Source organism: Mesoplodon bidens (assembly GCF_964165515.1).
Source record: "Mesoplodon bidens genome assembly, chromosome: 11".
NCBI classification, from domain to species: domain Eukaryota; kingdom Metazoa; phylum Chordata; class Mammalia; order Artiodactyla; family Ziphiidae; genus Mesoplodon; species Mesoplodon bidens.
In genome coordinates, this window is record NC_138167.1 from 71,876,975 (window position 1) to 71,903,949 (window position 26,975).

At 46.0% G+C, this 26,975-nt stretch overlaps 1 protein-coding gene across 1 annotated transcript in view; it reads left to right on the forward strand.

Annotated features, from left to right (window-relative positions):
- The window catches only part of SYN3 (synapsin III), a 455,663-nt gene that overhangs the window by 134,799 nt on the left and 293,889 nt on the right, over positions 1-26,975 (forward strand). Inside the window, exons 5-6 of the mRNA XM_081249878.1 lie at positions 22,237-22,393; positions 25,659-25,748. Coding sequence (XP_081106004.1) covers positions 22,237-22,393; positions 25,659-25,748 — 247 coding nt within the window. The remainder of the gene's footprint in view (positions 1-22,236; positions 22,394-25,658; positions 25,749-26,975) is intronic.

Consider the following 26,975-nt stretch of genomic DNA (forward strand, 5'->3'; position numbering starts at 1 on the left):
ATAATAAGGGTCTAGATGTAGGTGTTTCCAAATGGGTGCAATAAGAGAAATTGCTGTCAAGGATCCAGGCTCTTCTTGTCTTTCTGTCCCCCATCCTTAGCATATTGGCATTTTGTTCTCAGGCTCAACACCTCAGTGTCTGGGATCTCCAGAGAAACAGAGCCAATAGGAGCAATCTCTAAATATATTGTATATTTAAATACAATATATTTTATTTTTTAATACATAAAATATATTATAAATATTGTTATATATAAATATATTATATATCGTATATAAATACATATATATATATAAACAAGGAATTGCCTCACATGATTATGGAGTCTGGGAAGTCCAAGATCTGCAGTCATCAAGCTGGAGACCCAGGAAAGCTGACAGTATAGTTTCAACCCGATCCAAAGGCTTGAGAAGCAGGAGAGCTGATGGTGTAAATTCCAGCTCGAGTTCAGGTTCAGAAGCAGGAGAAGACACCCTCCACAGGACAAGAAGACACACACACTAGCAAGAGGGTGGATTTCAAGTTGTGTTAGCTTCCTTCCACCCCAGGAAGCACAAAGAAGCTTTGATACATCTCACACCAGTGGAACAGTAAGAGCCAAGAGAGAACACTTCCTGGCTGCCACCACAGCTCCCATGGGAGAAAAAAGCCTACTCAGAGACATGAAAAATGTGGAGAAAATACTGAAACTACTATGGCAAAGGATTACTCCTCCCATATGTACATAGTTCTTACAAATCAATAAAGATGAATACCCCAATATAAAAATAAGCATAGATAGAAATATAATTCACTAAAAAGAAGAAATGGCCTGTGAACATTAAGTGAAAAGATGCTGAATTTCAATAATTAAAGAAAACGAAGGAAACCAGGAGATTTTTTTTTTCAGAATCAAAAAGGTTAAAAAGATTGACTTCACGTTTGTGAAGGGTAGAGGAAACTGGCCTTCCAATAAGCTGTTGATAAAAGTGAAAGTTGGGCCTCCCTGGTGGCGCAGTGGTTGAGAGTCCGCCTGCCGATGCAGGGGATACGGGTTCGTGCCCCGGTCTGGGAAGATCCCATATGCCGTGGAGCGGCTGGGCCCGTGAGCCATGGCCACTGGGCCTGCGCATCCGGAGCCTGTGCTCCGCAACGGGAGAGGCCACAACAGTGAGAGGCCCGCATACCGCAAAAAGAAAAAAAAAAAAAAAAAAAAAAGTGAAAGTTAATACGAGTTTTCTAGAGGACAGTATAATTTTAAATGTTTATAGCCTTTGACCCTGTACATTCTCTACTAAAGGTTTTCAGTAAGGAAAAAGTTTAAAAGTCCAAAAAGATATAGTTATAGAGCCATTCTTCCCAGAACTGAATGTAATAATTTTTAAAAATCTAAATAGGCACCAAGATAATATACAATCAATAAAAAGGTCTAGGGCTTCCCTGGTGGTGCAGTGGTTGAGAGTCCGCCTGCCGATGCAGGGGATACAGGTTCGTGACCCGGTCCGGGAAGATCCCGCATGCCGCAGAGCGGCTAGGCCCGTGAGCCATGGCCGCTGAGCCTGCGCATCCAGAGCCTGTGCTCCGCAACGGGAGAGGCCACGACAGTGAGAGGCCCGCGTACTGCAAAAAATAAATAAATAAATAAAATAAAAAGGTCTATATGTTTACATTTAGGCATGCAAAGATCCCTTGAAATAGTAATTGAAAAAAGATTATGGGATGGCATAGATGTATAATTTCCATTTTATTTAGAAATGTATGTATATGTGTATTTACATATTGAAAATATGGGAGGAAATTGTTGCAATATAAACATTGTCTCTGAACTTTGGGACTACTGTGTTCTTTTACCGTGTTCTTTATATGTTGCTGTGCTGTTTGATATTTTCTTTACCTAAGTAAGCACATGTCATATTAATTAACAGAAAAATCCCTATAAAACTTTTTTTTTTCCTTTGGTGGGGGGAGGGATTTGGCCCTGAGAAGCTTGTTGGACACAGTTCCTGCCCTTACCCTTCTTCAGAGGCTTTAGAAAACCAAGCTTTCAAGGCCCCCTGAAGCAAGGGTGTTTAGATCCAGGGAATGGATCTTGGGGCAAAGGTGAGTGAGTAGAGGTGAGGCAGGAGGAGCCGTGAGGAGGGAGATGTGCTAATTTTAGCATCTCTGAGAGAGAGTTGTTCCAAGTTTCCTACAGTGTCCCCTTGCACAAGCTTAGCTCTGTCCTCCAGCCCCCGCCCAGTGACTGTAGGGCTAACACAGGCACTAATAGACTTCAGATTGCAACAAAATGCTTGAAATCTCTGCTGCTTTAAATAGAGGTATCTGGCACCCTTTTGGATGGCAAGTCTGGGAGAGCGAGGCCCTTAGCACTTTCCCTAGTTTGAAGCTCTGCAGTGAAGTCACTTGGATGCCAACTTTCCTTTCAACCTCAGTATCTCTAAGGAAAAACTCCTGATCATCCCTAAACCAGGCAATACCTCCTGCCCCTGAAGTCTTCCAGCTCAAATCCTGAGGGCTCTTGCATTCCTGCTCCATCTTCTCTGTTATTTAACCTCTCTCTCTTTCTCCTCCTCCCCTTCTTCAGGAGAAGGATTCAGGGTATATTATTTAAAGTATATTCTGTGGGCTCTTTATAGAATCATAGAACTCCCTCTCTTAAAAATAATATAAATAATAATAACTTTTATTTTGTGTCTATTAAATACCAGTCATGTTATATATGTATTGTTTTCTTAAAACAAGCCTATGAGATGGCAATATCTTAAGATTTAAACAGGCACTTGACCAAAGAAGGATACAAAAAATGGCCAATAAGCACAGGAAATAATGCCACACATCATTAATCATTAGGAAAATGCAGATAAAAACCATAGGAGAGGGCTTCCCTGGTGGCGCAGTGGTTGAGAGTCCGCCTGCCGATGCAGGGGACACGGGTTCGTGCCCCGGTCTGGGAAGATCCCACATGCCGCAGAGCGGCTAGGCCCGTGAGCCATGGCTGCTGAGCCTGCGCATCCGGAGCCTGTGCTCTGCAAGGGGAGAGGCCACAACAGTGAGAGGCCCGCCTACCGCAAAAAAAAAAAAAAAAAAAAAACCATAGGAGATGTCAAATTAAAAAGACTGACAGTGCAAACTGTTGGCAAGGATATGGAGCAACAGGAACTCTCAAACACTGCCAGTGGGAGGGTGAAACGGTACTACCTCTGGGAAATAGTTTGGCTGATTCTTATAAAGTTAAATATTAATATATATGTACCACTTAATCCAACTATTCTCCTACTACATTTTTTCTCAAGAGAAATAAAACATGTCTACTGAATGGCTTGTACAAATTTTCATAGCAGTTGTATTCATAATAGCCCCAAACTGGAGACAACCCATATGTCCATCAGCTGTTGAGTGGATAAACAAGATGTGGTATATCCACATAATGGAATGCTTCTCAGTGATAAAAAGGAATAAACTACTGAGAGATATGCATTATTTATCTATGCTGAGTAACAAACCACCACAAACTTATTGACATAACATAACACATATTTGTTATCTCACAGTTTCTGTCAGTCAGAAGTCTGGGCACAGCTTAGCCAGATCTTCTGCAAGACTGCAATCAAGATGTCAGCCAGGGCTTGGTTCTTATCCGGAGGCTTGACTGACAATGGAACCACTTCCAAGTTCATGCAAGTTGTAGGCAGAATTCATTTCCTTGTGTCTGTAAGACCGAGGGCCCTGGTTTCTTACTAGTTATCAGTCAGAGGCCACCCTCAGCTCCTGGAGGCTTCCCAAAGTTTCTTGTCACCTGGACCTTTCCATAGTTCTTCTCACAGCATGGCAGCTTCCTTCTTCAAAACAAACAAGGGAGAAAGCGCATCTGCTGGCAAGATAGAGACTTGTAACATGATCATGAGAGTGACATCACATTACCTTTGCCATATTCTAGAAACAAGTCCTGGGTCCTGCCCACACTCAGGGGAGGGGATTATATAAGGGCATGAACACCAGGAGGTCGGTTGGGGTCAGGTGGGTTACTTCCTAGTCCATCCTCCACAACACAAATGAATCTCAAAGACATTGTGTTGAGCAAAAGAAAGTAAGGTACAAAAGACTACATACATTATAATTCCATTTATATGAAATTCTAGGACAGGCAAAGTAATATATAGTCACTGAAAGATCAGTGGTTGCCTAGGGCCAAGGGAATGGGTCAGGGAGTTGACTGTAGGAGGGGCACAAGGCAACTTTGGAGGTGATAGAGGTATATATTTTGACCTGTGTGATGGTTATATAGGTTTATACATTTATCAGAGCTCATCAAACTGTACATTCTAAATAGGTACATTTTATTTTGTACAAATCATACTTCTAGGAAGTATATCTTTAAATATTTTTTGAAGTATTTTTAAAAATATACTCTGAATTTCACATTTTTATCACCATTTTACCTATGAGGAAAACTGGGGTTCAAAACTTGCCCATACCCACACAGCTGGTGGAGCTAGGGTTCTAAGCCAGGCCTAACTGCAAGTGCATTCTGTCTTCCTCTGCTGCCACTTTCACAAAGAAGAAAACAGCGGCCTGGGAAGCCGAGGAAATATTTCCCAGGTCTTGTAGAAGTGGCAGAGAGTCTCAATCTTGTGGGTTTTTTTTTTTTTTGCGGTATGTGGGCCTCTCACTGTAGTGGCCTCTCCCGTTGTGGAGCACAGGCTCCGGACGCTCAGGCTCAACGGCCATGGCTCACGGGCCCAGCCGCTCCGCGGCATGTGGGATCTTCCCGGACCGGGGCATGAACCCGTGTCCTCTGCATCAGCAGGTGGACTCTCAACGACTGTGCCACCAGGGAAACCCTCAATCTTGTGTTTTTTGATTTCAAGTCAAGAGTTCTTTGTACCACTAGGTCTGCCAGACCTTGTTAAAGCCTTGTAGCAGATTTTAAGAGTTACAATTGCATTTTAAAATTTATCCATATGTGTCATTGTAAATATGCTTAACAATGTTCTTTTCTTAAAACACATAATCCTATGAGCCAGTTCTTTAAAAGAGCAATGTATGGTCTGAAGATGAAGGCTTCAGAAGGTGTGCCATATACTGTTGGTTGCTTGCCTTTTTTCTTGCCTCCTGAATCCTGAGTTTATCCAGATGTTGGCCATATACTTCAAGGAAACATAGACCCCTTCTAGTGCCAGGGGATGAATCTTGGTTTGTTTCAGCTAGTTGTGATCACTCTGTTCCCACTGAGAGACGTGTGTTTAGGAAAGAGCCTGAGATGCAGTTCTGACCAGTGAGGCCTGAGAGGTACCTGCCAGGGGATTCTGGAAAATCTACCAAGCTTCTTTTTTAAGAAGGAAGGGGCTTTTTCTGAAAGGTATGAGAGTGGGAACTTGGGAGTTGGGATGCGTCACTGATGATATGAGGGACAGTGTGAGGACAAAAGTCTATCCCTGAGAATAGGAGTGAGAAGGACACAAAGCATTTAAGTCCTTAAGGGTGATGCTGAGCCTCTGATTCACTCACCCCTGTGACCGCCCATCTCAGTAATGTAATACATTTTCTTTATTGCTTCAGTCATCACTATGGTTTTGCAGCCAAAACCATCTTGCATACAGAAAGTATAAGCAAATACTGTCAAATACATTTTTTGCACCCAATTCCATGGTGCATAAAATTCTTATAAGCAATTGTATGCACCACAATACATTCAAAATTGCCATTCATCAATTGGCAGGCAATTGGTGTTATACGTTGTGTGAATGCTAAGATTAGTTTCATTCTTAGAAATGCTTGTGAATAGCTGAAGATTGGAAAAAAACTGTTGATCTGTAGGGAATTGGTTGGGTAAATTAGGATAGAGCCATATAATGAGACACAATTAAAAATAAAGAAGCATCTCCATTTGTACTGATATGAAGTGATTTTGAAGATATGCTAAGTAGAAGAACGTGAGTCAGAGCAGTATACAGAAGATTTTGAAGTATGTGGTCATGGAAAAACATCTGAAGTTCATTGCCAGGACTGTTGTGGTACAGGAAAGGAACTTGGTAGGTGGATGCAAGACCCTAAACAGAAGTTTCACTATAGATAGCCCCACTGAGGACAGTAAGGGATGGTGGGGCTATAAGAAGCTATGTGGTGTGGTGGTGGACCAGCAACATGAAAACGGTTCACAAGATCAGTGTATTGGGACAAAACATCAAGGATTGGGTGGGTTTGCAGCAGGGCTGCTATATATAATCTCATATACATGAGATCTATTTTCAAGATATTAAAGAAATTTTTTTTAGTTAATTTATTTTTGAATGTGTTGGGTCTTTGTTACGGCGTGTGGGCTTTCTCTAGTTGTGGCGAGCAGGGGCTACTCTTCATTGCGGTGCTTGGGCTTCTCATTGCGGTGGCCTCTCTTGTTGCAGAGCACGGGCTCTAGAGGCGTGGGCTTCAGTAGTTGCAGCTCGTGGGCTCTAGAGTGCAGCCTCAGTAGTTGTGGTGCACGGGCTTAGTTGCTTCGCGGCATGTGGGATCTTCCTGGACCAGGGCTCGAACCTGCATCCCCTGCATTGGCAGGCGGATTCTTAACCACTGCACCACCAGGGAAGTCCCTAAAGAAATTTAAATATATATATATATATATATGGAAACTCTGGCATGTCTCACAAATAAACTCTACCAGCATCAATATTTAGCTAGCATAACTAACATTTATCCGGGCTTGCTGTGTGCCAGACACTGGCTTCAACTCTTTATCTGGATTGGCAGAGATTCAGTCCTCATAACACTATGAGGTGCATGTCATTGTTATCCTCTTTTTTTATAGATGGGCAAACTGAGGCACAGGAGTTTTAACTAGTATTCCAGGATCATACAGCTGTTAAATGGTAGAACCAGGGCTTGGGCCAAAGTCCATGTCCTAAACAATCTACTAATTGACTTCTGGGGTTATTGAAAGGACTAAATGAGTAATGTGTGCTTAGCCAGTGTGGGCCTTAACCAGTGGTCCCCAAAGAGTAGTCCATGCATCAGCAATGTTAGACATTTGTTGGAAGTATACTTAAATTCTTAGAAATGTTGCCCAGTTTCAGCCAGACCTCGTTTTACGTGTTGATGTGTTCCTTAGCTGGTGTGAGTATATGTGAAGTCCCACCCAGGAAGGGAAATAGTAATTCCATGCCAGCTGAACCTTGAGGAAAGCTACCTAAGTATTGTATATGTAGTTCCCACCTTGCTTTCTTGTCCAACAGGTATTTATTGACCGCCACTATGGACTCAGCAGGAAATTATCCTGTGATCAATCAGTGATGTCCTACATGGGTTTAGGGGGTACCAGCACCCTACCATTCCCAGGCTGGCTGTGCGATCTGTGCATGCTGAAACCGGCTAAGTAATTCCTCCCCTCAACACAGCTGCTCCATGGGCCAGAGATCTCAAACTCCTTCCTTCCTCAATGCCTTTCACATAATAGATGCTCAGTAATGTCTCTTGATGAAGTCATCACAGTTCACCTGGTGGCAGCTGTCTTTTTAGCAAAGAGCACCTAACAGGACTTCTCAGCCTTGGCTGTCCTGTTACAGTTACCTGGAGAGCTTCTAAAAATCCCCAGCCTGGGGCCAATCATATCAAAATATCTGGGGGTGAGAGAAGAGGGGAAGGAGTAAGTGTGAATAGTTTTGAGAGCTCCCCAGGTGATTCAGGGTGCAGCCAAGATTGAGAACCCCTAAGCTAGAGTAAAAAAGACACATTGCAGAGGGTTCACCTGACAACCATCAAACCAGCAAAGGGTCACAGATGGAGACACAATGGGTAAAACCCAGATGACTTCCTTGAAAGCTGCCCTCCACTTCTCAGATTAGGCCTGTGAGCTGAGCTGGAAGCAGCCAAAATCCTGTCTTAAGAAGTTCCTTTGCACAGTGGAAGGTGCAGCTGGAAGCATTTATGCTGGAAACCCTGACTGAGTGTTCATCCTAAAATTGTTGCCGTATGTCTCCAGCAGGGACGGCAGGGCCCACAGTTGTCCCTCCGCCCCCTGCAGCCTCTCTTCCATCAGCACTTCAGTCCTCACCCATGGGAGCCCCCAGAGTAGCTTCATTAGTTTAATGATTTTATTGAGCATCTAGATTCCTTGCAATAGGCCAGGCCGTGGAAATGCAGATATAAATCCAGCATCATCCCTGGTGTAGTTCACAGCCTAGAAGGAGAAATGAGAAGTAAATCAACAGCTAGGATGTGATGTGATAAGAGTCAGAATGGAGAGTAGCACAGAAAGCTGGGAGCTTTGAGGAGAGGGTGAGGAGGGGGCTCCAGAAGGAACAGCACTGAGGCTTTTTTTCTTTTTCTTTTGAAATATTCATATATATAAAGTTTGGAATAATTTTAAGCAGAGTTGAACACACCAATTTAACAAATATTAACATTTTGCCATACTTACTTCAGATCTTTAAAGAAAACAGTTCTAAACTGTTTCAAGCACAGGAGCAGTTCAGAGAATAGTATACCAAACACCCATACACTGAGGTGGTGAGGGGCCAGGCTACCTGGCTCTGCAGTGGGACATTGGGGAGGTGACTTAACCTCTCTGTGCCTCTGTCTTATTTAGAAAAAAAACAACTTACACACTGCTCTATGTAAAATGGGTAACCAACAAGGACGCACTGTACAGCACAGGGAACTCTGCTCAATGTTATGTGGCAGCCTGGATGGGAGGGGAGTGTGGGGGAGAATGGGTACACGTAAATGTATGGCTGAGTCCCTTTGCTGTGCACCTGAAACTATCACAACATTGTTCATTGGCTATACTCCAATATAAAATTAAAAGTTTAAAAAAAAGGAAAAACACCTGCCTCTAAAGGTAATTGTCGGGATTACTTAAGGTAAAACTCTTTAAAAGGCAAAATTTCCTCGCACGCACCATGTGCTTAATAAACGTTACCTGTTGCTATTCGTGTGCTCATGACCCTGCTTGTCAAATCAACATTCTGCAGCATTTGTTTTAGATTAGTTTATAAAGAAAAGTATAATATCACAGATGCTCTTAAAGACCCCTGTATGCACACCTCCCTGTTCTGCCTGCTAAGGAAAAGGAAAGGTTAGCCAGGAGGTCAGGGTGGGAAGGTGCACTGCAGGACATGGGGCAGGGGAGAGCCTGACTTCTGAGGAAACCCTCCACTGTGGTCAGAAAGGAAGGTGACAGCCGCTCAGGGGAGGAGGTGGGAGGGGTGTCCTGGTGGGTCAGTGAAGACCCTCAGGAGCCTGTTTCCCACTGCAGAGGATCTGCCCAACTCTCTCCCGGGAAACCCTTGGGGTCCCTTTTAATGGCTCCTTTCAAAAAATAAACCAACAAACAAAAAAAGATAAAGAAACCTCACCCACACATGCTCCTCAGTCGGGAGAATTCCACCCTGTAGGGGCAGCTTGGAGAGGAGAGTCCCAGGGGAGCTGCAGGAACGGGGCTTAGGGTCCCTGAAGTCATTGCTGCTCGAGTGCCCTGGAGGCAGGAAGTGAGGATTTAGCGCTGTAGCCCAGCCAGGAGCACTCAGCCTCCCTTAGCCCCAAGTCTATTTCAGTGGACAGTAAGCTTGGGGAAGACGTCTTTCTGGGAACTATGCACCCCTCCAGGTGGATACTTCTCGCTGAGTGAGCTGATGAGAGAACCCCCTGATTTGTTCAATAGTTAAATCTGACAGAGGCACACGTGTGGTTCGTCAGGCACAGATATTTGTGGGAAAGGCCTGGGGTATAAGTGTATACTAGCACCCAGTCTCAGTTGGAAATGTGCTCTCCCGTCACCCCCCAGCAGTACCATCATTTTTTATCTCAAAATGGGCTTCCCCCCATCTTCCCCTCCCCTCCGCTTTTCCAGCATCCGCTTCAGCCACTGGTGAGGAACAGCTGCTCTGAGGCCCATCTCTCATCAGCTGCCTTATCTCCCTGATGAATAATGTTCCCCTTCCCGCAGCGGCAGCCTGGCAGGAGGCCCGCCCCAGCGTGGAGCAGGCTGCTGACAGGGCTTGGAGCCCAGGCAGCTGTCAGAGAGCAGGACGCTCCCCTGGCCCCCGCGTGGGGTGAGGGCTAACCTCCCTGCCTCACAGACACATGGCACCCTGAGACCCCACAGCCATGGCGAGCTGCATCTCACAAACCCAGCCATTCCAGGTACACCTCGGCATCCTTTGGATGCAGTAACTATTCTGGGTGCCGGAAAACAGAGGCCCGTGAGTCCTGCTCCACAGGGGTGGGGACTGCCTATGGGAGATGTGATTTGTTCTTAATGGTACAGAGCTCTATATTTCATAGTTCTGCGACCCAGAGAGCATGTTTAACCACTCCTGGTCTCGGTTTTTCCCATTTGCCAAATGGGCTAATGATAGTGTTGTATAGATGCTGGGGTTCTCTGCTCAGACCCCCTTTGCCAGCCAGTGCAGCCATCCCCTGCACTGTGAGTGCTGTGGTAATGGCTGTACCTCTGGCCTCCTCCAGAGCCTTTGGCTTATGGTAACAGCATCCCTGAGACAGCCGAAAGGCTATCTCCTTCGGCTGCCATTCCCCCTCCCATCAGGGGAGCTGGTAACTGACTGATACTGGGGACACAAAAGCCCAGTTCTCTTTCCTCAAGATGGGACAACTCCATGGGACTATTTATGCTCCAGAAATTTCTATAGATCAAGCCAAGGCTAGAGCTTACCCACAGCTATGTCCATCCTCAGCCCCTTCACCTTCCTGTCCTGCTTCTCTTACAGCTTTTCCTCAAGAGCACACCCTCCCTCCATGAATCATAGGCTTTGGAAGCCTGTTTTGGGCACCTCTTTTAGGGGACTCAACCCAAGACAAGGACCCACTTCACAGGGGCTTTATGTGAGGATTCGATAAGATAAGGCTTGAAAAGACCCTTGTCTGTCCCTGGCACTCAGCAAGTACCCAATAGTCAGTGATCGTGATTCTTATAAACTACTGCTACATGACAGAATGTCACAAGGGAACTCGGACAGATTCGACAGAGAGGTTGGTGATGAAAGCCTTGGTTCCAAGTCTGCAACTGGAAGCAGTTACCCTAGGAAGGGCCCTTGGAGGTCACTTAGCCCAGCTGTCCTTTTACCAGTGAGAAAACTGAGGCCCAGAGAGGAGAAGCAGCAGTGTCAGAGGCCCACGGCAAGTCAGGGGCATAACTGGGACTAGACTATGCCATGCTTTGCCCACCGTTCCTCATGCTCTTTTGCTGTCTTGGGATCCTTCGTCCCTGCTAGTTGTTGAAGTGCTGCTGACTTTACATGGGCCAGGACCCTGGGAAAGGAAGTCAGAGCACGCTCCATTTCCCCATGCATGTCCTGAGCACCTACTAGCACTGGACACCTGCCAGGCAGTCAGGGGCGTGGTATACGCAGGTATGCAACAGCCCTGGTTGTTCAGAGACCTTCACTGTTTTCAGAGAGAGAGAGAGAGAGAGGGAGAGAGAGAGAGAGAGAGAGAGAGAGAGTGAGTGTGAGTGTGTGTGTGTGTGTGTGTGTGTGTTGGTTAACTTTTATCCCAGGAAGTAAATAATAGCAGCCCATTCTACAGGGATTGACTGATTAACAGTGAGTTTTGAAAGACCAGTAAGAGCAGGCAGATGAGCAAGAGCATTCCTGGGCTCACTTTTTACCATATTAAATACATAGGAATATTCTTAATTTCCACAGTGCTCTCTCTGAATAGTCTGCTGTCCTTTTCATTTTCCCAAGTATGTATAGAGTCAAAAGGTGAGACAGATCGTGGCTTCCGGGTATAGCTGGAGTCCTGTGTGGCTGAAGTATAGGATGCATATCATCTATTTGACCATAGATGACCACAGTGGAGCTGGAGAATTAGACCTTTTAAAATCAGACCAGACTCAGGATTCTCTGTGTCATGCTATAGCAGTTGGGCTTCAATCTGTACACAGTGGGCAGCCTCCAAAACCAGGAGAGCAAGCAACACGCTCAGGTGTGTGTCCTACGAAAATGTCTCTGGGCAACGTGGAGAGGAGACTTGGGAGGCAAGGCAAGAACCCTGCCCCCAGATGGAGGCACCCTTGGACAGGTGAAAAGTTAAGTAGGAGACCACAACTCGTGAGCTGTCAGGAGATGCTGTGTGAGGAATTTCCACATGAGCCAGGCACCCTGAAGGTGACAGGAATGGAGGATGGGAAGCAGTTGTGAGGACGTGGGATTTGAGTTGGAATTTTTGAAGGGCAGTTGCCTGAGCATGGGGAGTGGTGTGGACAGAGTGCAGTAGGAATGGATGGAAGGTGAGCGTGGGGTCAGCAGGACCATGGACCTGGGCGGAAGGTCGTCCTAGGAGCAGCTCAGAGGAGGCCCAGACCACTTTCTGGGGAGCACTGAGCCCCAGAGGAAGAAGTATGAACTCCCGCCTGTGGGCAGTGAGGCAGCTGGAGGATTTTGAACAGCAGAGTGGCAGGAGGGAAGCAGGATTTCAAGATTAGCGCAGGAGTGGGATGTAGGTGAGGGTGGCGGCGGGAGAGGGACCTTCCCCCCGCTAAGTTGGAGAACATGCACTGCTCGCTTTCAGGCCACATCCCCCCGTCCAGATAAGTTTGGTTTGCACACACAATGTGGTCCCATATTTTTTTAAAAGGAGAGATCTCACACAAGAAGATTTCATATAAAAGGCAGGTTTCTGGCTTCATTTGAAAATCAAAGGATTTGGTAAGACTGGACCAAGTATTTCCATGTGGCCACCATATGCTGGAGTTGGTCACAGTTGCCCCCTATAGGTGCAGCCTTGAGTTTCATTGGAGTTTTTCCCATAGCAGTCCTGCTTTATTTATTTTTGGTGCATGGTGATTTTTAGAAATTTTCGAATGAGCCATCAACATTTAAGTAACTGAGAATTTCTTATAAATATCCAGATTTGGGCTTCTTTAGAAAGGCCTTAGGGCCATCTGGGACCTCGTTCCTAGGAGGCCGTAACGTCTAGAGCTTAGGCTGTTTTCCATTTCACCAGTCACCACTTCTCCCAGCTCTCCACAGAGGCCTGCGTTAGCTGCCGTCTGTCATAGAGGCTGCGCTCTCCTACAGGAAGACGAAATGTTTGTAGTGCTCAAGTCGTTATCAAAAGTGGGAAAATGAAAGAGTAGGGGACGTGCCTGCTCCTAAAAAAGGTTGGAGAGAACATTGTGGAAATGAAGAATATTACCGTGTTTAATTTGGAAACAAAGAGAGTATGTGTTAGAAGAAGACCACCAAGGACACTGCTAGAGAAGACTGGCCCGCTCGCCTACCCTGATGTTACCTGCTTGGGCCCTGTTGACATTTAGCTTGGGAATCCCGGGGCAGAGGCAGGGGGGGTCACGTCACACTCAGCACTCAGCAGTCTGGATTCTGCGCTTCCGAGGAGCAAGGGGAGGGGTTTGTGACCAGGGGTTAGGAGCTGAGGGTGCGCTGAGAAGTCCTGGGCATGAGGCAATGGGAGGGAAAACCAGAGTGAGGGTGGGGAGTGGGGGTGTAGGGGGAAACCCTATACACTTCTGGAGTGGGGAGTCGGCTCCCTGCATAGGGGGTCAGAGTGAAGAATCGCAGATGACTTCAGGGTGACAGATCCTGGGTTCCTGGGGGCATGGGAGGTGCCTTAACAGAAGTCAGGAGATCCACACTGGGGGAGGCTGATGACTTAGGGTCCAGGCACAGTGAATCTGAGGTGATAAGGATGGTGCTGGTAGCACACTGGCTGTGTAGTACGTCAGCTCTGAAGCACTCAGGTCTCATGTGGACCTTGTTCTTGTTGTGCTTAATCTCTCGGTGCCTTAGTTTCTTTTTTTTTAAATTATTATTTATTTATTTATTTATTTACTTTTATTTTTATTTATTTATTTTTAATTGAAGTATAGTTGACTTACAATATTATATTCGTTTTAGGTATGCAACATAGCGATTCAATATTTTTATGGATTATTGGTGCCTTCGTTTCTTGAAAAATATTGATAATCTCCCTTCTATAGGGTCATTGTGAGGATTAAAGATAATGTAATTAAAAGCCTAAAAATGACTCCTGGTGCAGAGGAGGTGCTCTGTTCCACTATTGCCTGTGAGGACAAGGTGGGTGAACCCACTGAATGGAGGCGATTTCACGGGGCAGGGAACCAACACTGGGCCTTGGGGAAGGGCCATAAGAGGGGAGAAGACACAGTGAGGAGCCGGGAGGAAGCAGCTGGGAAGCAAGGGGAGAGCGTCTTCAGGGCGGGGACAATGAAGATCATGCTACAGAGGCCACGAGGACCAGGGTGAATTTGCCCCCCAGAGGACTCTTGGCAATGTCTAGAGACATTTTTAGTTGTCATAGCTGGGCATGGAGGTGCTACTGCATCTGTTGGGTGGAGGCCAGGGATGTGCCTCACCCTACAATGCACAGGACAGCCCCCACAAGGAAGACTTATCCAGGTCCAAAGGTCAATAGTGCAGAGAGTGAGAAACCCTTCTCTAGAGCCTACAGCTTCCAGGTTTGACTCGTGGTCCCACCAACAACAGCTGTGTAACCTTGGCAAGTTCCTTAACCACTCTGTGCCTCAGTTTCCTTATCTGGAAAATGGGGATGAAAAGAACAGCTGCTTAAATGATTGAAGATATGTGGAGGGCTTAGAATGGAGGCTCATTGTACGTTAGGTGTTATTAGAAATCAAGGAAATTGAGGGCATAGCAGAGTCCATTTGATCCTGGAGTTTGGCTTTTAGGAATGATCTCAGTGTGATTTCACTAGGGTGGAAAGGGGAATGGCAGCCAGATGCAGAGGGTGATGGAGATGGGTATGTGGGAATTGGGGCTAGCAGGCACAGACAGTAGCAACTGGAGGAAGTGGGGGAATGGCTAGTTATGGCTGCCAGGCCAAGTGAAGGGGGGTTGTTTTACATTCAGTTATTTATTTATGCCAATCACAAGTTCTGGTTATTGCCCAAATCACATGATAACAAAAAAGGAAAATTTCAAAACGAAAGAAATCACCTGCAGCCTCACCACCTTAACAAATTAACAATGTTCCCACTCCCCTTCCAGGCCTGTCATTTTTACAGTGCTTTAGTCATTACACAGATTTCTTTTTCTGTTGTTTTATGTCACGTGAAATTGTCCCATAAGCATTTTCCATGATGTTACATCATTGTTAGATTTATCGCTTTTTCCCAAAATGAAGATAAACCTCATTGTTTTTTCCTAGTTGTAAAAATGCTTTGTGCTCTTTTTTTTAAATGCAGATGGTACCAAAAAGTCTGAAGAAGAATGTAAAAACCCCCATTTTCCATCCCACCCTACAGAGACAGCCAGCTTAGCATTTGTGGTGAACATGCTTCCAAACAAATCTCCATGCATTATTATTTTTGTTGATTTGTTAACTCTTTTACGTAAATATGAACATTACTGTCATTCATTTTCAACCTTGAAGCACAGGTTTTCTTATTGTTGGAGTCGGGGTTGTTGTTTTGGGAAGTGGGGAGGGGGCTGTGGATGGATACACACAAGAACAAAGAAAGCCAGGAAGCTGCTAGAAAGAGGAAATATTGCGGGTGTGCAGAGTATTCGTTTCCTGAGGCTGCTGTAGTAGCTAAGTACCAGAGGCTGGGTGACGTACACAACAGAAACGTATTCTCTCACGGTTCTGGAGGCTGGAAGTCTGAGATCAAGGTGTCAGCAGGGCCTTGCTCCCTCTCAAGGATCTAGGTGAGGATCCATCCCTGTCTCTTCCTGGCTTCTCTTGGTTGCCAGCAATCCCTGATGTTCCTTGACATGTAAATACATCACTCCAACCTTTGGCTCCTTCATCACATGGCATTTTCCTCTTCCTCTCTGAGTCTGTGTCCAGATTTACCTCTTCTTATAAAGATTCCAGTCATTGGATTAGGGCCTGCCCTACTCCAGTATGACTCACCTTAACTTGATTAAATCTGCAAGCACTTATTTCCAATTAAGGTCACACACACACAGGTAATGGGGCTCAGGACTTCAATGTATCTTTTGGGGGGGACACAATTCAACCCATAACATGTGTGATCCCCAGGGTGATGGAGGAGGAGGATGGAGCAGCAAGGACTCCTTCTCTGAAATGAAAGGGAAGGAAGAGACTAGGGGAAAGAGATGGAGATTCTGAGGCTGAGAAGGGAGACGAGGAAGCCTACTTCCTCCAGCAACTCGTGTCTGTGTTTTATTAACCTCCTAGTAGTTTACAAAGAGAGCCCCAGGATTCATCAGAGTGCCTGGCTGTTCATAAACCCTGCCGGGCCCCTTCCCCACCGTCATCACGCTGTGCAGCTGGCAGCTGCTGTGCGGGCCCCACAGACCTCACTGCAGCATCCTGTTGTCTGCTTCTCGCCAGATTCCTGGTTGGCTGCCACCTACTTTCTTTTCGGCCTGGACTAATTTGTTGCAGTCCTCAGACTGACGGGAAGCATCGCTAATTCCCAAAGCCCTTCCACATTGCCCACTCAGAGCCCTCCGTCTGCCAAGTGTGCACATCTCCTCTGTTCTGTCCTTGCTGGAGGTTATGGTCCCTAAGCCTTCAGGAGTGTGGCCATTCCCCCTCCCCTTTTCCTCAGGACACCTGTTTCTACTGACTTCCTCAGTTCTCTTGGTCTCCTTCCCACAGATTTGGTACCTGAGGTTGAATTTTCAGAGGGGGAGGGGAATGGGATTAAGGATTGTGAGAAATGTGGAGAAGTTACAAGGACACCTGAAGTCTCTGATGGTGGACTCAGATGTCAGGAAGTCCAGAGCCTTCCCAGGCATGGCTGGGGTTAGGTCTGAGTGTGATGGGTAAACATGTGACCAAAATTAGCAACATTGTCACCCTTAGTCAACCTGGCTCTCCTGGGAACAGGGGACTGTTACAAAATAGCAGTCAAGTGGCTGAGAATAATGAGGCTTCTGCTTATTAACTTAGGTCCCAGGCAAAGCCCAGCCAAAAATCTTTTCTTGCCACCGCAGGCTTCTGCATATTGAGGGAATTATTACACTTCTCCAGTGGTTAAAAGTCACTCAGCCTTTGGCCCCCTACCTCTTGACGCTGCCTGGAGCACCTAATAATCTCCGAGCAATGTGTCACCTGTCCCAACTCTACCATTTAATTATATGTTGTCTTTGATTTCCTCTCCAGTGTCGACTGCCACTTCTGAGAAAGACCTGGGATCAGAAACCCAAATAATATAGCTCATATTAAGTCTAAATAACAGGAAAACCCAAGTACAGCCTCCAGCCAGGATGTGCCAGCTTGTTTGGGACTGAAGGAGGTCTTCTTGCTCAGGCATGACAGACACAGGGTGTGGGCCCAGTGGGTCTGTGGAGACAGAAGAGCAGGAGGGGGTCATGAGAGTTGTTGGGAATTTCCACCTAGCCTCATCTCTTGCCACCACCTCATCAGACCTCATACTCCAGCCGTGCAACCAATTGCAAACTTTGCCACTTCTTTCCAGTATCAGCCAGAGCAATAGTGATGGGAAGCACCAGAACCAATTCAAACTAGTGTAGGCAAAAGAGAAAACTTAATGGCTCACATAACTCAGAAGGTAAAGCTGGCTCTGGTGTCAGGATCCAGGGGCTCAAGTGATGCGGGCAGGTTTCTATCTCCCTCCTTGTGTTGTTCCTCGTGGCACTTCCGGTACAGGTGGGGTCCCTCCATGGAGCAGGAAGACGGTGTTCATCAGCCCCACATGACATCACTCCAGCTTAGCCGGCCCCTCAGACGAGGATTGCGACGGGCCCATTTTACATTAGCAACGCAATCCTTAGACCAGTTAATGCCCAGGGAAATGTGGTTCTCTGTTTGGAGAGGATTTTATCACAGAGTCTGTTCCCCCCGCCAAAAAGAAGGCTACTGAGAAGATAAAACAAAACCAGCACAGTCCATTACACCCCCCACTTCAGGGGTTCATTCATTCAGTTGCAGGTGCCATTCCCTCTACCTGGAAACCTTTAAAACCCTGTTCACCTGACAAACCCCTACTTTTCTTCCATGACCCAGCCAGCACACACTCATCCACACCCTCCCCAGACAGAGGGCCACCTTAGTGTTTAATACATGCCTCTGTTATTTCACTCACTCACTTTTTCCTTTGTTCTTTTAGCAAATCCTTATCCTTTAGCTTTTCACCCACCTCCTCTAGGACTGTGAGTTTCATGAAAGCAGGGATTGTGTCCCAGTCATCTCAGGATCTCCAGCCTCTACAGGAATGCTTGGTCCACTGTCAGGCCCAGAAGCTACTGACCACATCCTTGGATGTTGGGGTGACATGCAGGATGTGGCTGTTCCCTGACTGGATAGAGAACCTTGGGTGCTGGGTATGGAGGGAGGAACTAAGTGCTGGAGTCACTAACTTTTCTGCTTTCCATGCAAATCCCTTGTATCCCAGGCTGTCTGGAAGGACACCGTGCATTCTGTGCATCAACCAATGGCAGAATTTGAACTGTGACACATGCCTGGTTTGCTGTGATACATTACACATGGAGAGTGTTTATTTCTCACATATTGTATCTGAGAATCTTAAGCAGTCATGGGGTCTGACTTTCATTCTCTGGGGTTAAAACCTTCTTGGTGATGCTAACATACCTCTAGGAACACAGGACTCATTACTTTGTAAGGCAGCCCCCTGGTTATTAGGGGCCACATGTTATCTCCTGGCTACTTTGGTCATCAGTCCTAATTCTCTTCTCTAGGGCCACAAGGAAAGAGGTCACTCCTTTTTCCACTTCGTGTTCACTCATTCTTTCATGTGTACATGAATTCATTAACTTCATCGTTCATTTAAAAATATTGATAAGGCCTATTTTGTCCAAGATGGGCAGTTCCCCTGTTCTCATTGAGCTGACATCTTTAGAGGGGAGAGACAGACAATAAACAACTTAACATATAAACAGGAGAAATACACTTGTCATAAGAGGTGTCAAGAAAAGAAAATAGGGCAATATGAGGGTTGGGGAAAATTTCAATAGAGCGAACAGGACAGGTGTCTTTCAGGAAATGAATTTGAGCCAATGAGTGATAAGAATGAGGCACCCTGGAACAATTTGGGAAAAGAGCATCCAGGTTGAGAATTAGAGGGAGGAGCAGTTGTCAGTGTGGTTTGGGTGGAGGTGAGGGAGGGGATAAAGTAGAAATGAGGTTGGAGAGGTGGGCAGGGACCTTGTAGCCATGGTAAGGAGGTGAGGATCTGTCATCGGAAAGAGGGAAGACTTGTGAGGGTTTTGAGCATGGAGTTGATGTATAATTTTAAAAGAGCACTTGGAGTATGGAAGCTTGAGGTAGACTCCCAAATCCTGGAAGACAAATAGGAGGTAGCCACTACTTTATTTCAAGGAGTAAGAAAGATCTGATTTAGAGGTGAGCTCTAGACAGCCTGGAAAGACAGCACCATAATACCTGGGGCTGGGGTCAGAGTATCCCAAGACAGGCCATCGGATACTCTTCTTGGAAGGTGGTCTGGGAAGGGCACCTCCTTTTTCTAGATAGCCAGATTTCCCCCCCACCCCCAGGCTGTGTTCTTCTTATGAGTTCTCCACAAACAGTGAAAAACTAGGAGGCTGCCCAGCACAAGACTTTATTTCCTCCTGGAGCAGAGGGAAGTTGCCCTAGTGAGGCACCAAGTGCGCTAGCACCATTGTCTGTGAGGGAAACTACACTCCCAGGAAGAGGGGGCATCCTGCTGTCGGAACTGGGGCCCCGGAGGACCCTCGGAGCATCAGAGCAGAGAGAAATCAAAAGGAAAAGACCCAGGGAATGGAAAATGTGTTTCCATATTTTCTTAAGATTCACAGCCATAAAAAAAAAAAGGCAGGCAACTAGTAAAAACATTACTGCGTGTGACAGATGAGGGGCAGCCTCCTAACACAGAGCTCACGTCAATGAGGAAACAGGGATGCCTCCTTTTTTTTTAATGGGGAAAAATGTGAGCAAACTTTTACAGAAAAGAAAATGCATATGGTTAGTAAAAGTACTCGATCTCACTAACATCAGAAAAATGAGAACTAAAACAGCAGTGGGTGCAGAGTATCTTTTGGGGGAAATGGTTTATAAATTGAAAAATGTATTTTTTAAAGACCACTGTGCTGGTGAGCCTGCGGTGAGGAGCTCGCTGTCAGGTGCAGTGGTGCTGTGCTCCTTTAAAAGGGGTTCTCTTTGGAGTACCTTTAAAAAAGGTCATACCCTTTAACCCAGCGATCCCACTTCACAGACTCTTATCTCAAGGAAATAGTTGTAAATGAAGAGGTTGATTTGTGTGCAAAGATGTGCATGTGTGAAACATTGGAAAGGGGCTACTTGATAATAATAGATGATTGGTTGGCTTAATGTGGTATATCCATTCGGTGCACTATTATTAGGTAGCCATTAGAAATGATATTTTTGAAGACATTTTGGTAGGGAAAATGCACTGCAGTATGTGGAAAATAGCAAAATCATAATTAACAGAAAGCAGGAAGTCAATTATGAGTGTGAATGCATATTATATATATGAAAATAGGTTAGTGGATCATAATGTACGTGTAAGGAAACACATAGAAAGGTTATTAGAATTTTCTCTGAGTTGAGAATTACAGGTAATTTTGTTTACTTCTTTGTGTTTTCCAAGGGTGTTTTTTCTTTTTTTCCACAATGAACATCTATTATTTAAAAAATCAGATAAATGTAGAAAACGGTTGTCTTATAAGTCAGTGCTCCCTTTGGTCCTCAGATCCCTGTGAGAGACACACACACCCCTTCATCCCGCCTTCCATCTCTGTTGCTGTAAGACACTGCAAAGTGGAGGGCAGAGAGCAGAAGGAAAGCAGGGAAGTGGGTGCGAACTCCTGCTGTGCCACAGTTTTGCTGAGTGACCCGGGACGTGCCACTGCCCGGCGACAGGGCTCAGTTTCCACATCTGTAAAATGCACTGGTGGAACTGGTTCACCTCTAAGAATGTAACAGGACTGTAGGCATAGCAGGTCCCAAGCTTCTAGCCCAACACCAACCCTAACCACAGTGACATCACTGACTGCTTCCATAAGCAAATGCCACCCACACCCAGATGTCACCGTCCACGCGGCCGCCCTCGGGACGAGTTACAACTTAGCCGGGGAGACCCTTGCCCTTTCCTTTGGGAACAGGAGGTGATGTTTATGTACATCATTCATTCCTTCAACATGTCCTTGTTAGGCGCCTGCTTCTGGGTGCCAGCCCCTGGGGGCAAGCCCCATAAGGCCTAAGCTCAGTGATTCAAAAAGTGTCTTCCCTGGGGGCAAGTCTTTTCCCTTTGAGAGTCATTTTAATTTATATTTGAATTATTTTAAAGAACTAAAGTTTTTTTGAAGCTAAGTGTCTGACTCTAGATGAGCCAGATGGATCACACCATTTTAAGTGTAAACCACCTAACTACCGTGAGTCTGATTTTCTCGTGTGACTTAGAAATGAGGAAACCAGAAACAGGTGGATCCTTGGCAGTGTGAATAAAACAACGTGTGAATCCACCTGGAGCCGTGTGATGGAGGGAAGAGCATGTGGACTTGGAGCCAGATGACCTGAGGTCAAACGTGGCTCTCCTGCTTGCCAGCTTTGTGACTTGGGGAAGTTCACAACTTCTCTGACCTGCAGTGTTCTCATCTGTAAGGTGGAGAAATAGTCCCAACCTTACCCAGCTTTGCTTGTGAGCATTAACCAGGATCTTATTTCCAGAGAGACCTGGCAAAGAGCCTGGCATGTTCTTGGCCATCACATCAGTGCTCTTGCTGCTTTCCAGAGGTTGCTACTTGAAAGGGACAAGACACGTTGGAGATATATGAGAAGAAAACCATGTTGCACCATCGTTGAGATCCGGGGTTGTGAGGCTACACAGACCTGGCCCTGCCACTTACCTGAAGTGTGTCTTTTTGAGGAAGTGACCTGATCTTCCTGAGCCTCAGGGTGCTCATCTGTAAGATGGAGTTGATGGCAGCAATACCCACATCCCAGGGCAGTTGTGACGACTCAGTAACGTGCATCCACCGTAGTGCCTAGTAAAATCGCAGTATATTCACTGAATTGTTTGATACATTTTTTTCCAATTGCAAATGAAATAGTTGTTCAATATAGAAAATTTAGAAAATGACCTTAAAAAGAAATAGAAGAAAGTATGAATTGTTTTCAGTCCTTTTACTTTTCAGTTGCTGTGTGTTTGCACCTGAGCTTCCTCATCCATACTCCCACATCCCATCTGCATTCTGAACTGAGGCGCTATCCCCAGCAGGCTGTGGCTTGTTGCCCTGATTGTTCCATCAATGCAAGGTATGTAACACTGCTGCCGGCCTCTCTCTTGGCAGATCCTTCAAGCCGGACTTCATCCTTGTCCGCCAGCATGCCTACAGCATGGCCCTGGGTGAAGACTACCGCAGCCTGGTCATCGGCCTTCAGTATGGAGGGCTGCCTGCCGTCAACTCCCTCTACTCCGTCTACAACTTCTGCAGCAAGCCCTGGGTGGTAGGTGCTGGGCCAGGCTGACCCGGAACGAAGTGGGAGGCGTGACTGGCCTCCCAGCCCTGAAGTGGACCCATTCCCCAGCATGGAGGCCCAGTAATAAAAGGAGTCTTTTTTTTTTTTTTTTTTGCTGTACGCGGGCCTCTCACTGTTGTGGCCTCTCCCGTTGCGGAGCACAGGCTCCGGACGCGCAGGCTCAGCGGCCATGGCTCACGGGCCCAGCTGCTCCGCGGCATGTGGGATCTTCCCGGACCGGGGCATGAACCCATGTCCCCTGCATCAGCAGGCGGACTCAACCACTGCGCCACCAGGGAAGCCCTAAAAGGAGTCTTTTTAAAGCAACTGAATAAACAACTTAGATCCCAAACTCCTTCCTGTAATTATTACCTAATGATATTATATAGCATATTATGATACAGTGTTATGTTATAATAATATTAGTGGTAAGAGGGGGTACCCTACTGCTCTTATTAATATTTGAGCATGTCATCATTTTTGTTTAAAGGTCAGCACTGTTTATTGAGCACTTACTATGTACTAGAAAACTGTGCTGCCTGGTGCTCACGCTATTGCTATCACGTGAAGTGAGCATCCTTACTCTATTTTACAGAGAAGGAAGATCAGCTTTAGGGCTGTTAAGAAACTCCCCAGGGTCATGGAGCCAGGGAGGGGTGAAACCCAAACTTGAAGCCATCTCTCTCCAATCCCTAATGCTCGATTCCTCTCCCACTTTTATTCATTAGTTTCATATTCATTCATTTGATATGCCTTTCCATCCAAATGTTACCTGTAAGACAGACTTTTCCTAAAATACCACCCCATCACTCCCCAAATACTCTCAAATTTCTTACCCTGCTTTATTTTTTCCCCAAATACTTATCTCCACCTAGAATGATATATTTATTCATTCATCTGTATTATCCAGCTCCCCTACTTGAAGTAATCTATTCATGCAACAAACAGAGCACCTACTATGTTCCAGGGACTGTTCTAAGTTCTAGGAACATGGCAGTGAGCATATCAGACCAAAATCCCCAGGTCTTACATTGTAGTGAGCAGGGGCACATGCAGTATGTTAATAGACATGCCAAATATTTAATATGACACGATTAGTGTCAAGGGGAAGACAAAGCAGAGAAGGGGAAGAGGAAATGTAGAGGTTGGGGGGTATGTAGGACGTGCTCTGTGAAGCTCTTAGCCATCTCATCTCTTCTTTTCTTGTCTCTCTGCATGGTCTCCTGGTGGTAGGGCAGTGGTTGAGAACATGGGCTCTGGAGCCAGACTGCCTAGGTCCAGGCTCCTCCATTTATGAGTTGATTAGCCTTGTGCAACTTGCTTGATCTCTCTGAGTTTATTTTCCATATTTGTAAAAGGATGATAAAAATAGGGCCCTCCTGGTAGGGTTATGAGTTTATAAATGTAAAGTACTTAGAATGGTGGGTGGCATTCATTACGTACTCAGTAAATGGTAACAACTATTATTGTCCCTAGTATTAGGAACGAGGTCTCTGCAGAGCTGGCACTCAGTATTTATTGAATGCATACATGCATTACTTTAATAGATATGGATAGTCTTTAACCACTGTTACCATGGCTTTGGCCTCCTTCTCATTCTTCCCTAACCAAGCTTTTAGGCCTGCAACATCCCAGAAAGGTCCTAGGTAGTATTAGTTCACCTTCCTTGTTTTCCCACATAGTCATGGTGATGGTAGCAACTACCATTTATTAGCACTAACTGCACTCTGAGCCCTTCACATGCATATTATATTTAATCCTTGAACCACCCTGACAGTAGGTATTTCTCATATCTCCATTGTACAGATGAGGAACCTGAGGCTCATGCAGCCAGTAGGAGGTAGTGAAGCTGGGCATCTCCAAAACTCCTGCTTGATTATGGAATTACTCTCCTTCTCTGGACTTCAGTTTCCTCATCTGTAGAATGAGGGACCCTCCCATCATTTCCCATATTTCTGAGGTCCCTTGAGCCCACTAAACTGACACCGTGTTGCACCACAGCTGCAGGTTACAGCCCAAAAATCTACAGACCAATCCTGGCCTGATGTAGAAAGTTCCTAAGTTACCTGTTCTTTCTTTGTGAGCTCTTGGTATCGAGTTACCCCAAAGTAAGTTTGGCACAAGACTTAGCTCCTCTTCCAGCCATTGGGCATCCACATTAGGCCACACATTGCAGCATATTTCTTCTTCGTGATCAGCGTCTACCTTTCTCTTCCCTGCTTTTGTTCACCAGCAGCTCCCCTTTGCCTTCTGGGTGAATTCCCAGCTCTTTGTCTGGCCTCTAAGGCTCCTGGTGGTCTGTGATGGATCACTCTCCAGCCTCCTCTCTCACTGTCCCTTACACCCAAGGCCACAGCCACGGCAGCCACTGAGTGTCTCCAGCACACAGTTGTTTCACTGCACACCTGGAGTGCCCTCTTGCTTCTCTTATGTCATCTGCTCCAGGGAGTCCTCCTCACCCCGACTCTGTCCCTCTTCCAGGTCCCATAACCCCCTTGCTTCCCTCCAGCAAGACATTATTATCCCAACCATCTGCCCACAGGCGGTCTTTCCTCCAGGCCTGGTCTACGTGTTCAGTGTGTTGCCCCAATATTAAGGCGCAGTGCTGGGCACAGAATGAGCTCCCAGGGGTTCTGAGTAGGGTGGGTGATAGAGGAGACTATAAGTCTGAGGTCTGCTTTTCAGGAGCTTACCCACTAGCTCTGGAGACAGTAACTATCTCCCTGGCAAAACTAGGAAGTGCTGAAGCAGGGGGAGCACAGTGTGGAAGGGATGCAGCTTGTGCTGTTGGAAATGAGTGGGGTTTCTAAAAGAGAAAATACTTACTACTAACATAGCCAACGTTCAGCTGTACCTGTGGAGCAGGGCTTGCTTTTAAATATACACTGTATATTTAATCCTTAAGACAATCCTGTCAGGTTGGATCTCTTGTTTTCTCCATTTACAAATGAGGAAACTGAAGCTCAGAAATCTGAAATGACTTTCAAGGTTACACAGCTAGTAAGTGGTAGAGGATTTGAACCCAGAGTCTATACCATAAACTACTACACAAATGCCTCTCAGAAAAGAAGGGCATTGCAGGCAGGGGACATGGCATGAAGGTCAGCAGCTTGTGCTTGTGTGAAATGCCAAGAGTGTAGTAAATGCTTATAACATGTGATTGAGCAGAACTTAGTGGACCTGGAGGGAATGAAGGGGTTGGTACATACTGGGTAACAACGGTTGACCAATGTTCTCTCGTATTCTTCCCTAGTTCTCTCAACTCATTAAGATCTTCCATTCCCTGGGTCCTGAGAAGTTCCCGCTTGTGGAGCAAACGTTTTTCCCCAACCATAAGCCAATGGTGAGTGCCCTTTTTTACTCTGCTTATTTTTGTGATGTGGCATAAATACAGTTGTCCATGTACTTAGTCCATTTGAATGGAGGAGATGGGCTCAGGGGCTGCTCCCTGACCACCTAGGCTCTAAGGAAGAGCTGTGACATCCTATAGGAATACCTGGCTTTCCTAGAAGGAGGGTCAGGTCTCCAGGTAAAATTTCAGGCAGTAGAGCAAATGACAAAGATGGACAGCATTCCTTGGGACATTGGGAATTTTCAGCAAATCAGGGGACAACTTGAGCTGGCATATTGGAACCAAAGGTTGATAATAAAGGTGAAAGATGTTTCAAAGGTAGGATGTTACCTTGAACCCTTGAGCCCTGTGCAGGACCTGGTTTCAACTCTTATTTTAATAAAAGCAGTAATATTTTGTTTGCATTGATTGTCAAAGGGCAGTTTCCTTGTACATCCTCTTCGCATTCCAACTTTTGAATATACTCAAGGTTGTCTCTGGGAAGTGGTTGGAGCTTCCCAGAGAATTCAGAATATGTGGGATAGCCTTCCATTTGGAATATGTGGGATAGCCTCCCATTTGGATGGTGGGAAAGGTGAACATCTTTTGGGATGAGGTGGAGAGTTCTTCATCCTGCGGCCAGAAGAAGTTGGATCAAGAGTTCTGGGCAGCTGGAAATAGTCTTTGACATGCCTGCTTTCATGGTCGGTGGTCTTGTTAAACTGGTCAAAGGAGTGCAGGGCCATGGCCCCATGCATGCCTTGCAAGGAATGTGAGTCTTGGGGAACAAGATAGTTAATAGAGTATTCAGTAATCTCAGCTGAGGATGATGCCCTGCTTGTAGAATCCCAAGCTTAGGCTGCTGAGCTTGACAATCCTGTTTGGAGACACTGGTAGGTGTCTCCAGGTATGGGACAGTCTAACCAGGCAGAAACATTTCTCATTGATTATCTTTCCTTTATGTCTGATGCAGTGAGAGGAGTCATAGAATCCAGGATGTGCTGGTTGGAATAAGAAGGGCATGTGCAACCCAGCGTATTCCAACTAAGTGAGAACACCATGGAGAAAATTCAGGGTTTATCCTCAAACCAGCCTGAGTTTGTATCCCAGTTCTGCCTACTTAACTAGGTCTTGGGTCTCTGTGAGCCTCAGCTTCCTCAGCCAAAAACCATGCATGACAGTAGAACTACCTCATTGGGTTGTTGAGATTTAATGTGATCATGTGTATAGGGTGCTGTG